Source organism: Mustela nivalis (genome assembly GCF_964662115.1).
Source record: "Mustela nivalis genome assembly, chromosome: X".
Classification (NCBI taxonomy): Eukaryota; Metazoa; Chordata; class Mammalia; order Carnivora; family Mustelidae; genus Mustela; species Mustela nivalis.
The window spans coordinates 36,270,402-36,288,158 of record NC_139040.1 but is presented as its reverse complement, the minus strand read 5'-3'; the positions used below and the strand labels follow the sequence as shown (position 1 = coordinate 36,288,158).

At 41.4% G+C, this 17,757-nt stretch overlaps 1 protein-coding gene across 11 annotated transcripts in view; it reads left to right on the top strand.

Annotated features, from left to right (window-relative positions):
- The window catches only part of PAK3 (p21 (RAC1) activated kinase 3), a 247,993-nt gene extending 232,557 nt beyond the window's left edge, over positions 1–15,436 (top strand). For 8 of the 11 annotated variants that reach the window (XM_082717313.1, XM_082717312.1, XM_082717309.1 and 5 more), the window contains 3 exons: positions 4,702–4,839; positions 5,174–5,301; positions 8,439–8,511. In XM_082717313.1, coding sequence (XP_082573439.1) covers positions 4,702–4,839; positions 5,174–5,272 — 237 coding nt within the window. In that variant the 3' untranslated portion in view covers positions 5,273–5,301; positions 8,439–8,511. Of the gene's footprint in view, positions 1–4,701; positions 4,840–5,173; positions 5,302–8,438 lie in introns of all 11 variants that reach the window. The other 3 variants (XM_082717310.1, XM_082717317.1, XM_082717315.1) reach the window with 1 other exon arrangement.
- Positions 15,437–17,757: the final 2,321 nt, after the last annotated feature.

The following is a 17,757-nucleotide window of genomic DNA, read 5'->3' as shown; positions in this document are numbered from 1 at the left end:
TTTTGTTGTTGTTGTTTTTTTTTTTTTTCCTGTATGTCTTCTTATATGTTTAATAGTTCCCTTTAGGCTCTGAGCTATAATACGCTGTGTAGCCAAGTCTGGGACATTCCCAGCTCGGTGAAATTGATTCAAATATTTTGGCTCTCATTTCGTTCAGCAACAAAAACATTTACTGGGCATCCGTTTGGGAGCTAGCAGCCATAAAATCCAGAGATACCCATGACACAATTCCTTCTTTCACAGTCCAGGAAGGCAGGCCTGGGAACAAGCAACAGGTGTTTACAATACAATGGGAAAATGGATGTCTGAACAGCTATGGTGGCTGAAAGGAGGGGACAAATGGCTAACTCTATCTGCAGGGTTACCCACGCTCCTGGTTTGCTTGGGTTCACTACTACAGCCCAGAACAGTCCCCAGAAAACCAAGGTGTTGGTCACCCTCTGGGTCTGGGAGAGAGGGAGAAGCCTTTAAAGAGGAAATGCCATGTGAACTAGAGCTTAAAGGGCAAAGAGAATTTCACCAGGCATTTCAGGGAAATGGGGCCAGTGTCGTAAGCAGATTTAATAGGACAGTGAAATTGCCTTGCACGGTATGTGAGCTTTGGCCAATGTGTGTACCTAGGTGAGTTCGAGGAAAGAAGGGCACACACTGAGGGCGACAAAGGTGGCAAGGGGCCCAGTCATGGAGGACCGTGCACGCCACACCCCAGGATCCTTACTATGTCCTGTGGACTGCTGGTTTTCGGACAACAGCAGCAAGCCCTAGGTTCAAATAAAGCCTTGCTTGGAAGCCTAAAGAAATAGAGAAAAAAAGAAAACTGTCTAGATTGAAACCTATACGTGGGGGCACAGACTCTCAATGTCTTTACAGTGTATCTCCCCGTCCTGCCTCTCTTCCTTCTCAGCTGCTCTCAAGGGGAATTTTGGGGGAGTCGAGTTGGAAAACCACATGTGTGGATCCCAGTTGGGGAGGGGTAGCCAACAAAGAGCTCTTATAACAGCCAGCTCATTTTCTTTGAGTGTTTTCCCTAACTCAGATAAAACCCAAACGTGATCCCTCAAGCCTCTCTTTTCCCTCAATCTTCCCTTCTGTACGACTTGACTTTGTTAGGAAAACCCTTTCTGCTGTGACTGTTGTAGTAGCCACAACTGTGTTTGTCTCCCATTAGCAAGGCAGTGGGTAGCAATTTTCTTTTTACAAAGATAGTACCCAGCTTACGCACAGGCCATGTTCCAAAAGTTCATTTTTCAGTTAATTATTTGGAACTCAGAGTTCATTTTCCCATAGAAGCAGCATTATGCGTGGTGAGTATATTCCCAGGCCATTCCACAAAGGCCAGTTTAGCCCCTAATATAACTGAAAGTGTGGATTTTTTGCAATGGAAATTAGTTGGAAATAATACTGTTGCAATTAAAACGAAAACAATAGCTGGAAAAAAAAAATCGTCTGGGTTTTTGTTTCCCTCAAGGGGGAGAACTTGATGAAAAGCAGGTTTAATCCTCGGAAGACAAAAAACATAGATGAGGAGTTCTGTGTCAAGTTTGGCTGGCATAGCTTCTTACATTTATTTTTTCAGTAATGTTTTGGAGGGCTTTTTTTTTTTTTAAATAATAAAAGCTATCACGTCCATTGTAGAAAATTTGGAAAATCAAAAAATATGTTTGGAACCTAAAGTCATGAGTAATCCTTCCACCCAGAGAGAACCCCTGGGAAAATATCAAGCCCAGCAAACACCAGAGTCATTCTTTTGGTAGAAATTCAGAAGAGGACATGCGTTCTCTGTGAAGCACTATAGAGGTTCATGGCATTGGCTCCATATGCTGATTCCCCTTCAGATCACAGAGCTTTCTGCTCCCGTGCTCCCGTGTGGCCCCAGCCCTACTCAGGCTGCACAACTCTGACGAAGGTCATTTGTAAATTCCTAAATGGAATGGAAAGAGGGGCATGCATTTCCTGAGGTAATGAGGCATGAGCTGAAGAAAGGTGAGGAGGACTATGCGTACTCATGAGGAATGAGATTACGTGGAGGAGAATGTATTGAGCCACAATGCTGAAAGGAAGGTAGGGAAATGAAAGCACGTAAGCATGCAGGCAGACCCAGGGAGCGTGGAGAAGGAGAAAAGCGGGGGATGTGGCTGTGGGTGTGGGGGTGCATGTGCATGCTTAGGACTGGGCACAGCTACAGAGCAGGAAAAAAAAAAAAAAAGCAAGTGAAGGACAGTGAACATGGTGGAATTGTGGCCAGTGGAAATAAGACAGTTTCAGCAGGAGGCAACAAATGTAATATGCACGTCAAGTGATTTTCTTTTAAATAAGGAAACAAAGATGGTTTGTGAGGACAGGTGCTTCGCATGCTAATCGTCCAAGAACAGAAACACCCTGTTTGAACTTAATGTAATATATCTGCTATGATCATGCACCACTTGACTTCAGCCTAATCGATGATTTCCTAAAAGCAGTTTATAAATGCATTCCTATTTCATACTGTTCTGGTTTTGTTTTTGTTTTTTAAAGTCAAGACTAGATGCACAACTGACTTATATCTTGGCTTGGAAGTCCCAATAGCCACCCTGTACATTTGCTGTACATCAGCAAAGGAATTGAAAAATCACAAAGGAGGGGTAGAGGGAAGAAGGTATTGGTTTGGAGGAGGCTGTGTTTACATGTGTTGGGTTTTTTTGTTTTGTTTTGTTTTGTTTTTAATGTGCTGGGGGAAAAACCAGAAAGTATCATCGTACTCTATAGAAACCTACGACATTGGAGTTCTCAGCCATCACCACATTAGAGAATCTCCCTCTATGAGATTCTGGGGCTCTTGTGTCTGGTGAGCTTACAATGCAGAGATTCTGGGTTAAGTGGGCCCCAAGTCCTGGGATAGTGGTTCTCAATGTTGGCTATGAAATGGAATCTCCTGGAGAACTTAAAAATCACCGATGCCTGCCTTCCATCCTCAAAGGTTTCCACTTCATTGGTTTAGGGTGAGAAACTGGGCACATGGGTCTTTTAAATTTCCCCAGGTGATTCCTATGTGCAAGCAATTCTGAGGACCTTTAGTTTGGTCCATTGTTTTAATTACCTAGGTGGATTAAACCGGTTCTCAAGTGTGGTCCTGGAACCAGCAGCTTCCACATTAACAGGGAATTTGCTTGAATACAAATCCTTTGGGCCCCTCTTCAAATTTACAGACTCAGAAATTCTATGGGTGACCTAGGAATTTGTTTTAACAAGCCTTCTAGATGATTCTGATTCATCCTAGAGGTTGACAGCCACTGGACAAAACAGCCCTTCCTAACCTTTTCTAACGTACACCTGAGGAAATTCCCAGGAGGGAGGAAACAAGTCTGTATCAGCTGATGAAAACTGGTCCAGGAAAGGACTTTGATAGAAATACTTATAATAATAATAGTAGGAGCCATTGTGGGCAAAGGGGAAAAGGGTTGGGGTAGGGGGCAGAATAATTGGCTACAAAACCCAGGCAAATTCAGGAGGGAGCATGGCTTCATAACAGTTAAGGCACTGTTCATCTAGGCAGACATAACCCTGGTGGCAGTACCTGTAGGGAAAACTCTTACTTATCCTTCAAAACCCTTTTCAGATGCCAACCTCCTCTGTGAAGCTTCCTCTGAGCTCTAGGGTAAATGGCTTCCTCCTTGTATTGAACACTTACTTTATCCTTCCATTAGCTCTTGTCTCACTGTATTATAGCTACTTATGTCTCGCTCCCTCACTCAATTGTGGGCTCTTTGAAAGCAGGGCATCCTCTTACTCATCTTTGGGTATCTATCTTATTTTGGCCATCATGAGCCTTCAAAAGATGGGTTTACCTTTGTGAATTAATCAGGGACCTGGATCCCTCTCTCGCCCCTGAAGGCAAGGACCCTGGATTCCATCAGCACGCAGTGAGTCCATTAGTCTCTCAGGGGCCAGCCCTACAGAACAAAAATCTCATAGATCTATTAGCAACTGGTTATTTTTACAGAGGATGCATACTTGTCAGGTTTCAAGACTCCTAATATCAACTTTTCTCATGTTTTCTCTTAGTATAGGTAGACCTTCATGAGAAATCTACTTCTAATCTATAGGGATACATCTGCCACAGGACAAAAGTACTTGAGTCCTTGGGTCTCACAGGTTACTTTTCATCCAGGCCCTACGATCCTCTGGTTCTTTGTGCTTCTCTAATTCTGTAATGTACTCTGTTCATCCCTGGTCGGCTCACCGGCATTCTTCAAACAAGATAAACACTTAGTAAATTACAATCACTTTCGTCACCATGCCCTCTGGAGGTTGTACGCAGGTCAACATGATTGGGTGTACCCATGTTCCCCAAATCTTCAGAGTCACAGATGCACAGGCAATCCCTAGGCTTAATTTCCTAGGTGGTTAATCACTCATTCATTATAAGTGGCTTTGTACTGCCTTAACTCTCAAAAGGACAACCTTATAACTTTATTTCCAACATTTTCAGGGTGGGGCCCCTCAATGTCACCTCAGTTACCGCCAAAATGAATGATTTCTAAATGTTATAGACACTTTGAAATATATGCCAGTGTCATTCTCTAAAATGGAACTTTTAAGACCCAGAGTCTAAACTGGAAGAAACTGGATTTGTACCTTCTGTGCCAACTCACGATCCTAATTTGTGTGTGCTGAATGGATTTTTCTGTTTTTTCTTTTTCCTCTTTTTTTTCTTTCCTGTAGGCATTATATCTGATAGCCACTAATGGAACCCCAGAGCTCCAGAATCCCGAGAGACTGTCAGCTGTGTTCCGTGACTTTTTAAATCGTTGTCTTGAGATGGATGTGGACAGGCGAGGATCTGCCAAGGAGCTTTTGCAGGTGAAAATAAAATAGGACAATTACAAAGACAGAGCGATTATATTGAGCTTTTCCATCTCAGCGTGTGACAGTAAGAGAGCTGTGCCAAGAGATGTCTAGTTTGAGTTGGGCTGTACCCATTTGATTTTAGGCCACAGGCACCTAAGTAGGGGCATGCGTCTAAGACATGATTGATTGGCATGTTGCCCTTCTTCTGAGAAGCTGGCGGTTTAATCTATAAATCTTTTTTGTTCTTCCTGGAGTCTTATTTTGCAAGGAAAAAAGAAAACTATGAAACCTCTGGTGTTGCTGTTTTGTTCTAAACTTTACTTGTGCCCCTGGATGTTGTGTGCAGGTGTTCTTGGCCGGAGGTAATTCTCTACATAACTATGCAATTATTTCCATGGCATTTGCTACTCTAATGCTTTACTGGTCAAAGCCCCTTTGCTTGTGATGCCAAATGGCAGGCACCTGCTTGCCTGGGTGAGTACCATCCAGTGGTGAGTGCCTCTGTAACCATTTGTCCTTTTCATGGCTCTCAGGGATTCGTCTAGCTGATGATCATGAGTACCAATTGTGTGTCAAATTCCTTACACACATTATCTCCTCGAATTCTGAAAACAACTCTGTAGGGTAGGTGGGATTATCCAGTGTTACAGATGTAGAATTGAGGCTTACACAGCCATCGAGTGGCAAAACTGGAATTTGAGCCCCGGATTGTCTGACTCACCCCCGCACAAACCCGCAAACTGATTTAGAGAAAAAAAATATATATTTACATGGATAAAATAACACATGCCCAGGATGACACATAGAACTCCAGCGCTGGGGACCATTCTTCGGAACATGTGTCAAGCCCTGGACCCTCCAAGACTGCATATTCTCTCTGTGACTTTGAACACTTAATCCAGTTAAACACAAGGAGCTATTTGGCTACTTAGGGTATTAACCCCAAGCTCAGTCTGTTCCAGGCAAAAAAGAGAAAAAAAATCATTCTTACTGCTTCTGAAACCCCTCCAGAGATGGAAAGCCAACCCCCAGGTCAAAAATAACCCATCCCAACCCAAATCACACCTGGGATAAACTGAGTTCCAGGAATCAAAAGGGCTACACCTTCACTTTTCTGCTGTGAGCATTTCACAGGCTGTTCCAGGGGCTTGAATTTCAAATCTGCAATGGCCCTTCATTGATCCTCTCTTTAAGCCAGCTTCAAATCTCAAATGAAAAAACCTGAACTTCAGAGTGCCTCACTCCCACCTCTTCACCGCTCCCACCACCAGAGACACACCCTGGTACACGTTCCAAGGAGAAGTGATGAGATGGGTTCTCTCAATGCAGTTACACAGTTATATAGATCATTGAGTTGGTTCCTTTCCCAGCAGCACTTTGATCTGAAACAGTCAGCTAAGTAATGGGCAAAACTATATTCTGAGTCTAAATTGAATAGTTTGTTTGTTGCCTCTTTCCATTTACATGTTAACAATAACCTGTGTATTGCCCAAAGTCCATAGAACACTGTTCTCTGACTCCAGCCTATCACTGCCCATTTCAGGGGCTAGAAAACAGAGGAATGCATGACATTCCTCTGCCCTCCCTAGAAGAGCTGAGAAAAGACACAGGTCTTGAGTGTTCATGTGCCTTTCTGTATGGCCTAAGTCAAGTCTCTGTCCATCAACTGACGTTTTTTGAGCAACTTCAATGAGCAAGGCTCACTGCAGTGGACAATACAAACCCTAGAGGCATGATTCCTACTCTCTGGAAGTTCACAATGTCCTTGGGTATATGAAAAGAACAACACAAGGTTTTTTAAAGATTCTTCAAACCCAGGGGCTAATCCTACAATAAAGACCATGGTTGATTAGAGAAATACTTCTATAGGTGATGGTGATCAGAAAGTGTCTACAAATGGGGAAGAGTTCTGCTTAGTCTTGAAGGACAGAGCAGCTTTAACTGGTTGAGGTAAACAAGGGAAGAGATTTCAGATGGAAGGATTATAGTGTGACCTAAGGCATAGGTTGAGGCAAGGTTGAAGGTCACAGAAAATAAAGCAGACAGCCAAAGCAAAGAGGTGCAGTCAGGAGACTGTAAGAGATAGGGCCATAGAGGGTCTTGAACACCAGGCTATAGAACTGGAGGGGCTGTAGCCAGTGGGAAACCCTGAACATATCTGAGGGACGACCTGGCAATAGCTTTGTTTAGGAAGGTGAATCTGGTGGAATACAATAAGAATTAACAACAGGACAAAATGGCGGCAGAAAGATCAAGAAGGACTTATGGTTGTAGTCAAGGGTTCAATTGATTTGGGCTGACCTAGGGAAGGCAAGAGATAATGGTAGAAAGCATTGAGAAGAAGGTACTCGATAGGTGATTACATGTAGAACCTAAGGGAGAAGAAGACAAAAGTGACTTCAGAATATCAAACCAATGGTAGCATGCAGTAAAAGCAAAAATGATGAAGGATAACTACCATGGCTAATATTTCTTGGCCTCTGTATAGCTTATAAGGAACTGTCACTTACTTACCTCATCTAACCATTGTCATAAGCAGAAGAGAGATTTAAATATAGGTTCCGAAGCCTCTGTAGCTTACATCACACGAGTGCCCTGTTTGGGAGCCTTTTTAACATACCTTTTTTAAATGTTGACTTCAAGAGGACAGAAGGACATTTGGGAAGGAGATACCCACTAGGCAAATGGAGAACTAGGACCAGACTCCAGGAAAGGGATTAGGTCACACCATATTGATTTGGGAGTCATCCCTGTAAAGCTGATGAGAGGTCAAAACCATGAATCATGGGGCACCTGGGTGGCTCAGTGGTTTAAGCCTCTGCCTTCGGCTCAGGTCATGATCTCAGGGTCCTGGGATCGAGCCCCACGTCGGGCTCTCTGCTCAGCGGGGAGCCTGCTTCCCCCTCTCCCTCTGCCTGCCTCTCTGCCTACTTGTGATCTCTCTCTATCAAATAAATAAATAAAAATCTTAAAAAAAAATCATGAATCAAAGTGAGCACTCAGAGGAATTAAGTTGGAAAAAGAACAGGATGAGCACTGAGCTCTGGAAGGTGGGAGAAGGAAGGGAAAACAGGGAAGAAGCTAGAAGGAGAGGAGTCAGTGAGTGTGCATGGGCAAGAGAACCAAGCTGTAGAATGTCACAGGTTCCCAACGAGGAAAACTTTTCAAAAAAGGAAGGGGTATTCATTTGTATTACATACTACAGAGGGGCCAAAAGAGAAATGGTGGAAGCACAGCTCTGGGTTTTAGCATTTGAGAAGCCATTGGCTTCAGGGTCAAGGGCCCCCAAAGCATGAGAGCTGCCCCAGTTAAATGTCTCCGTTTGAGACAGTCAGCAAATGAGATGGTTGCAAACATAGTGGACTTTTCATAAGACCCTCGACTCTGAGTTTCTGGCTCTGCCAATCAGCTGCCATAGGATTTCATGACCCTGAATGATAAGAACATCTGAAGGTCAAAAGCTGGCACTGTTTTTAATAAAATCATGTTTAATCAGATGCTCAAGATACATTTATCTGAGTGAAAAAAGGGCTGCTTGACAATGTAAAGTAATATACTTGTTGGAGGAAAGGATCCCAGTAATTCCTCCTCTTTTTTTTTCCCTTTTGTAGCATCCATTTTTAAAATTAGCCAAGCCTCTCTCCAGCCTGACTCCTCTGATTATCGCTGCAAAAGAAGCAATTAAGAACAGCAGCCGCTAGGACTGCGAGCCTTACCCCACACCATCTCCCTCCTGAGTAAGACTGAACTGAAACTCTGCTGCAGGAAAAGATGGAAGAAAAGACAGTCAACTGGGGTGGGGGGCGGGGATCTTTAACTTTCAAATGAATAGAAACTTCTTATAACCCTTTTTCCTACTCCCTCAGATTATGTAATTTATTTGTAAGCCTGAATCGCAGCCCGACCAGGGCAGCAATGTCGAAGTGGCCGTCAAGTGGTCCCTTCTACCGTGAAGCGAAAGAGCCAGTAGTGAATCCCCTCATTTTGTGCATTCACTTTGAAGAAAAAAAGGGTTTCTCAAAGATGCACACTCCCTCTTCATAGTGTCGTGTTCGTTTTTAAGTTAGAGAGTAGTCCCTCTTGCATTTGAACCTCCTTCAAAACTCCTTACCTAATGTGATGTTTTTCACTTGCATTGTCATTAGATGTCCAGAAAAAAAATGTCAAAACTTTTTTTTTAAAAAAGAAAGCAAAAAGCAAAAAGCAAAAACAAAACCAAAAAAAAACCACAAAAAACAAAATGAAACAAACAAACAAAAAATACCCCAGAGCAAGTACTGTGTGAACATGTGGAAGTCCATGCCCCTAATAGAGTTGCAATTTTTTATTCTTCTTCTATAGTGGTGGCTTGGTTTGTGTACCTGTTTTTCTGCATTTGTATTGGAAAAGGTTTCTTTTCAGGCATTTTTCCAAAAGCAGAGAGGAATATGCATGTTCAGGAAGGGCTTTTAAAAACTGTCCACCCAAATAATGCTCAAATGGTGAGATCCTGTCACATTTTCATGACGATGCTTAAGATAGTTGACGTATCATTTCTGTAAACCAGCTTGTTCATCTTTGTGATGCCTGACAAAGGACACACTGAAACTTATGGCCCTCCTATTGGGTGAGTCCAGGTCCTCAACCTTGGAAACCCTGATAGGAGAAACCATTCTTAAAGCTGGGACTTTCTCTGGGAACTAAAAGGAATGCAAGAGGAGTGTGCAATACTGAGATCTTTGTTGGACAGAAGGAAACAAAAATCAAGAGACCTAATTTAGTCCTCTCTTGTGCTTGTGGGACATAGGCATTGTCAAATAGGCACATTAGGAAGACATAGACCCATTAGCCAACATTTGCTTATGATCAGAATCATGTGACATGTTATAAAATTTTTTAAATATCTTAAAAGACCTGGAGAACAGAGATTTTGTAAGTATTCGGCCCTGTCAGGAATGAGAGGTCTGTGAAAACTACATCCCAGTCAACATTTGGCTCCAAGTATTTGCTCCCATTTCCCTCTGTCTCACTGATTTCTATTTCAGGATATAGCATGGTCAGCCATCATCCTCTGAGCTTTTGAATTTCAAAAACATGTTCAGACAGATCTGGAAATTCTCCAGTAAAAAATAATTAGGGTTTGTACTCATAGATCTCAAGAAGTAGCAGTCCAACCATGTATATACTTATTAAAAATCTAATGGTTGGCACTTCCTGAATCTTCTGAGAGCAGAAAAATATCTGGAGGGTGGCTGCATAGAAAAAGGATAAGCTTCTCTTTAAATGTATTTTCACTTTTGTAAATTCTGCAAAGTAGCCTCTCTAAGCCTTGGAGAAGCTGACAGTTGATGCGATAGAAGGCTTCTTGATTTGTAACATACGAGAATCTGAATAAGAACATATCTTCATTCAGCAAGAGAGAGAAAGGGATCAATGGCCTGGGCCTCTCTTCTTCTCTGCTAAGGTACATCTGTCCATCTAACCATCCATCCATTCCTTAAAATGCAAGCAGTTTCTTTAAAGAGTTTCTGCTAACCATACCGTACACGTGTTTATGTTTAGGAAATGGCACCACTGGTGGATTTCCTATTTTCTTTTTTTTTTTTTTTTGATGATAAAAGTTGAGAGGAACTTGACCCCCCCCCCCCGAAAACATCCACAGTGAAAGAAAACAGATGGGAAAACAAATTAAATGGCAACATTCATTTGAAGCATGCTGTGTTCTACTTTGCAAAAAGGTAGTTGGGCCTGAAATTTTTAATGCCACACTGTTCTAATGAGAGAGAGAGAGAGAGAGAGGCCTTAGTTTTTATTTCATTTAAAGTTAAATATTTTTTTAATGTTTCATTCCTAGTTCCAGGGAATTCGATGAAATAATACCTGGGGTGTGAATAGAATTCAGTACACTAACTCCACCTTGCCAGTGGAGATAACCACAAAGCTTGTCAGGAGAACCTAGTTTTTGATTAGTGACCCTTATGTCAAAAAGGCCTTTTGGCAGGGAGAGACCTGGAGCAGTGTTCCAGAAAAATGGTTGCTCTTTGATGCCTTCAGTTTTGCATATTAACAATGAGGAGCCAGAGACTTCTTCACCATACCCCCATTGTACCAAGATTCTATGGTAATATAGTGCAGTAGGATTTATCCTTACAGATTTGTATCTATGTAATTTTTAAATGAGAACAGCTTCTAAAGCCCCTCCCCCATGTCGGAGAGTTTTGTATATTTCTAATAAGTATTAGTGAGAAGCTGTTTCTCCTGCCAAAATGGTGGTGAAGGATTCATATTGGGTACACTTGAACAACTTGGACTCCAGGTGGTTAATCGTTTATTCCCTTTCTCTGGATTTTTTTTTTTTAAGCTCATCTTGACACAGATGAGTCTCTCCAGATATTTAAAGTTGCTAGGGTGCCCAGAGATAATGAGGGCACTTTGTGGAATGTTGATTCCAAAATGTCCTGAGATAGGGATAGGGCAGTGGGAAAGTCAGGGAAGGGTGAGAAGCACAGTAGAGATTATTTATTTAAGAAAGAACATTCATGTTGTAGCAAGGATCCGGTACGTTGTCATAATCCCACAAGGATTTTTTTGGATGACACAATCCCCTCAAATCAGTCACCATGCTGGGTAATGACTTCGTTCTTGCTGATCTCGTCTATGTGTCACTGTAAATATTTGTGTGTCCATGTTCCGTTTTGGCTACTGGTTGGCCAAGTCATGTAAGAAGATTTAACTCAAGTATTTATTCTTTAATTGTGTTACTCAGATTTCTTCAGGCTTGTGGATTGCACCCCCAATGTTGAGTTTTAACCACCTGATCCCCCACATCTATCCCTCCCCTATGAAGCACATTCCATTGCTAAAAGAAAAAGAAATATGAAATTGCTTCCTGTCTTCTGTATAACTGTTTTTGATAGTTTGAGATGTTTGTCTATAAAGGTTATTTCTCAGCTCAAAGATCGTGTAAATAACTATATTCCTTTGCTCAGTGGGTTATTTCTAATGAGGCTGCCAGTTCTCAGAATCTATCAGATCACTTTTAAATAACATAAACAGGGATTACAACTTTGTCAAACTAAGTGCGCATAAAGGACAAAGACTGGGAACACAGGTTGTTGAAATCAGTTGTGTTAGGGTGGTGGAATTATGCAAAAACATTTTTTTTCCTTTTAAAATTTCATTTGGTGTTGTTATCATATTGCTTTATAATAAATAAACAGCAGAAAGGGGGCTATAGAGACATAGAGAAGACGCCAGAAGCAGATGTCTTCTGGTCAGAGCCCAGAGCATGCAGGGCACAGATATTTGCTAGTTACAATTAATTCCATAGCCTTCATATTTGCCTGGGTGCTGAGGTTGGCACACACTCAGGTATGGCACATGCTTTCTTAGGGGACTCTTATCTCTAAGTGGAACCTAGGGAGATGTTGCTTTTCGAACTCCCGACACATCCTTCTGCTTTAAAAGTGGCCGCCTTTCACTTGGGCGTGGCAAGGAGATTTCTGTTTAGGTTACTGTAGATTGGGTGGGGTGACATTTTATTCACCCCCTTGAAAACATCTAGTTCGGGCATCCCCCCTCTGGCTCATGTTAGCAGATTTTCAGGTTGAATTTTAGAAGCAGAGAAGGATGAATCCCCTAGCTCCCACCATGTCCTTGTCTTGTAGCATTCAGGTAGGGTTCTCCTGTTAGTGACCAGTGGGCAAGTCCCTTTGATTTCAATAGAAGTTATGACTTGCAATTAAAAGCTAACTGTGAAAACATGAAGACAAATATTTTGAGCCACCTTTGTCTGTTGGGCTTCAGTTCCTGTTAGCTTTGGTCGGAGATGGCCTCCATGTGCTTTTCATGTCACCTGATTTATAGGTTGTGAGCAGTGACTACTGTCGTTTTTAAAGAGCAAGAGGGAGACCATCTATCCCAAGAGAGGAATTTTTCTCTAACTCACCAAAGTAATTGTAGGTGATGAGTTTTATAATGAGATAGCGGTCTCAGATGTTACTCACTTTCCCCAAGAGCCGACTTTATACCTGGAGAACCCACTTTTCATTGACCATCCTCAACATAAAAATGCTTCCAGGAGTTCTGATCCCTGCCTTCCCCACTCAAATCTTCATGGTCCTTTTCTGAGCTACTTGCAGTTGATATTCAGGTATACACAGGCATGGCCAGTGATACAAGCTTCTCCCAGTCTCTGAGTAAGAGCAAGAGGACTGAAACTCAGCATTTGTAAATGGATGATATAATAGGCCTGGGATTTCAAGTGAACTTTACATGCAATTCTGAACATATATTTGCATGTGGCTTGGGAAGGAAAGACATGGTACCTTGGAAGAAATGGAAATATTTTTCCTAAGAAAGAATTTTTCATAAGTGATTTGGTTCCAATATAATCCTTTCTGTTGGTTAGCTTTAATTGTCTCACTCCTTTTCTGACCCTTTACTGACCAAATGAATATTACCCAACTCCTCATGCATTGGGATGTCTGCTTGATATTACACAATATCTCACTGAATCTGCAAATGCGGGAATGTAGCTAGCATCTCCATGTGCATACTTCCATGTGCAAGCCTACGTTACAAGTAGCATTTCCTGCCATGTAGTACAGTCAGACTTGCAGGATAAACTGATAGAAACTGGTTAGTGCTCTCAGAGTTTCCTTGGAAGATGCCATCAGGTGACTGCAACCAGCAGTGAGGGAGGTACCGTGTTCACGCGGTTTAGTACCTAAGAGGAAATCAACAATTATAAAGAAGCTGGCAGACAAAGTGGAAGGAGTATGAGACTAGGAACAAGGAGACCTGGATTCTAATATAGGGTCTGTTGCTCACTTTTTTTTTTTTTTACATTAAAACACTTTTCTCAATTTATTTCCACACATGGATACATTGTCTTGCTAAAACATATGATACTCAGTGGTAGACATCATGACACTTCATCCTTCAATCTTTCTTCAACAAATATTTGAGAATTCAAGGAATGTTCTCTATATAATCACAATACTATTACTATACCCAAGAAAATTAATAAAAATTTCATAATAACTTTCAATGTCTGATACATATTGAAATTATCCTAATTGCCTCCAAAATGTCATGGATAGCTGTTTTTCTGAACCAGAACTCCACTAAAATTGACACTGAGTTTGTTTGTAATGTCACTTCCATTTCTTTTTTTAAGTAATGAAATATATTTATATGTTTATTTAATTTTATTATTTAATTATTTTTTTTTGCTCACTTTTCATAGCTGTTCCTTCATCTGTAAAATAAGGGTATTGGGCAAGATGACAGTTGAGGTCTTTCCACAAGTTCTATCCTTTTCTGGTACCGAAGCTTGCCTTGCAAATCCAGCCTGCTATAGTGATGGATGGCAAATATCGCATGCTTAAGCCTGGGTTTCTTGTGTTGCCGCTAAATAATAGAAACATGTAAGATGATGAGGGGGGTGGAAATAACCCTCAAGTAAATGAACATAACACTAGGGAATGTTGATAAAACTTGTGGCAGCCTTCCCAATCCTCACAGTTGTTTTGTTTTGTTGTTGTTTTAATGTCTTTTTTCTGTGGTATGTTCCCAGTTTCTATTTTCCATATGCTCTGTATGTAGTCTGGTTTTCATTAAGCTGTGGCCAGTATTTGCTACTAGAACAGAAATACACTGTCACACTTGCTAGAACGAAACTATGTTTGGGCCTCTCTTTTCCTATGAAGTGATGCTGGGCTTTGTAGACTTTACTTTGTGAATGGCACAAGATGGCAGAACCCATGCATTTAAACGGCTGGGACTATTGAGAGTGAACATAAGTACTTGCAGGTTGCAGAGAAAGAAATGAAAATAGAAGTGCATGTTATTAGCATTGAGGAGTGTTGACAAATCCACTTGTTGGGAACCAAAGATAGCGTTTCTGATGACAACTCCATGGTGATCGGCCAGTTGTAGGACTACATTGCTGGAGAGAGGGTACACTGGAAGTCAGGTAGTCCCAATGCCATGCCTGCTAGCAGAGTGCCAACCAGCCCTGAGTGCGAAATTCAAGTTCAGTGTGTGTGCTTGTGTGTGGTGTGCTTTATGGACCCGCATATACTATATTCATTAGTGATGATAAGACCTTTCACAGAATCCTATAACCATTAGTGTGGGTTGAGTTTTAAATCTCGGGGCATCAGCTGGGAGGAGTCTGATCACGGGAACTGATGTCTACTGGGATTATATTCATGATATCCAGACAAAACAAGTTGAGGAGGATCTATATTTTCATTTTTTCTCAGAGTTGTATCTCATTTGGTTGTGTATTACTTTTGTTCGAATGTGTTCCCTGTAAACCCATGTGTAGTGAAATTCTTCTGTAACTTTGAATTAAAGGTATTTATGGTCTTTTTGTTTGTTTGATTTTTTTCAGTAAGTTATTTCTTTTGTAGACCTGCTGATGGTGTGGTCCCATCCTTCTGACCTCAGCTTCTGACTTTTTTTAAGGACTTTTGTTTCCAATATCGTTATTTTAAATTGTGGTTGAAGCAATAGAAAATTGAAATATGGATTGTGCATGACTGTGTCTTGAGTGTAAAAATATTGCAGTTTGAAACTTGGACCTAAAGTATTGCAAATAAAAATGACAAACATCAACAAACTGGTGCTTCTCTGTTCTTTCACCATCCTGCCCACACCCTTGGCACTGGTTGCTTTACAAGCTCATGGGGAAATGCCCAGCCTTCATGAGCCAAGCAGGAAACATCCTGTGGATTCTGCCACTAAGTAACTCAGGGGGGTTCCATAGGGTGTCCCATGGAATAGCTCAAAACATGGTTTTTACTTGGAATCGCGCTTGTAAGTTCCTGTGTTCTCCCAAGTGGCTCAGCTTGGAGTGAATGTTTTAACTAGAGGAGTCTCGTCTTACTTGTATATCCTTCCAAAGGATATACATTCCCACAAAGTTAAAAGTAACAGACTCTGCTACCATTAGCGGGAGAGACGGATAAAATGTGCACAGGATCTCTCTATGTTAGTTCTTACAACTGCATGTGGCTCTTCGATGATCTTGATAAAATTTCCAATAAGAAAAACAATGGACTACATGATACCTCCATCATCACATTTCAGAGGTCATGGCAAGGAGGTAGGATGTGGGAGGGATATTGTACCCTAACCCACCTCCACCACAAGCTATCAATCGCTTTGGTATCAAGAAGTTGCTCCCCAACTTCATTTCAATTTGGGTAGTAAGACTGCCCACTCTCTCTTCTAGGCACTTCTGAGGCCTCACTGGGAATGCTGGGAACTCAACTGTCATTGCTTATGAGTTCTTCCCCATAGGGTGTCAGTTGGCTCATCAGCCTATGGTGTCACATGAGAATAAAATACTTGACAAGAAACAACTTTTAACTTTACAGCAGACAAAACTGAATTGCTGTACTTTAAAATACAGGAGGGGGTACCATGTTCTTACCATGCTACAGTACAGAAAAAGGCTCTTGACATTGTGTCCTGAAACCCTGCAATAGGGCACAAATGATTAACTCCACTGCACTTTCCACATCCTTTTTCTAAATTTTTGAGCAGACATTAGCAATGGCAGTTAAAATCCCATTCATATTTAAGTGGTTATATGACATAATTCAAAAAAATTTTTAATCACTTAAAATGATACAGTCACTCCCCTAGCATTCAAGTAGAGAGCAGGGATTACTGAACTGTTTCCATTCAGGAAGATTTTTATCCCCAGTGTTACTGGTCCATTGCTGCCTTCAGCAATGTTTCTTTTCTGATATTAGGTGTGTTGTGTTTGGTAATTTTTTTACCTGAAGCAAAAGTGCATATGTCATAATCTGCTTTCAGGATATTTCTTTCATAGTACCTGACTGGAAAAAATGATCTTGTCCAATCTTGTTCGTTTATAATTTGGAGTCTTCTAGCCCTCTTGGATAAATACTATCTGGATCCTGTGTGTGACCACCAGTCTTACCAACACTAACCCATCGAACATCAAAACAATATAAATACAGCATAGTGTGCAGACCCATATTGCCAAATCCTGAACAGTAAAAGCTTTGGTCTCCCAAATTAGAAGACAGTCTCAAGAGGTTCATGCCAGAAGCTATGTTTATGAATTTTTCAATTCTGTGAATGATGCCTCTCCCATGGCAGAGTTACATGGATTCTACTTGGACTCATGTGTTTACCAATGTCATAGGCATGTGGATGGATACCAGAGTTAGCCTCTGGTTCTGTAATCTAGAACATTCCCCTTTTATTAGTGTTTATAGGAGTAGCAAAAGCATCGATTCCAGGGTCAATGAAACCCCTTTTTTTTTAGCTCCATGGTACATTCCTGTGATCTTTCCTAACTCATTATCTGTATAAGTTTGAGCGTTATTAACACCTACCTTAGGCCCTCCATCAAATGGTATCTCAATGATAGCTTTTTATAAGTTATTAAAGAAACCTTAGGTTTGATGTCATCTGCACTAATATCTACACTATGCGAGGCACAATGTTGGTTTTACTAGACCTTTCAGGAATCACTACTCCTCTGATGGTAAAAGCAAGGCTCGGCACATAGTCATAGGCTTAATGATTTGTTAAGATGGCATAGACACATTTCAGTTTTCCTCACTTTCTCAGATCCTCGGGTTTACCACCAACTTTTCCTTCACCATTTGGGCATCACAATTGAAGGAGCCTTCTGCCCTGCCCCCCCCCACCACCTTGTAATGAATAACTTCCAAATCCTGTTGCTCCTAGTCAACCAGGATTCCTGGTTGGTACCTTGTCAACCTCATGGTACTTGGTTACCCCTGAGACAGCTGTAGGATCCAGGCCAAGTACAGGTTCGGCTTTTCAGCCTCTAAGTGTCTATCGAGTAAAAGAATAAGCCCTGCCCAAGATGATATTTACTTCTGTCTGCCAACATATGGACACAGGTCCAGGGACTTTCCCTTAATTACCTATTGA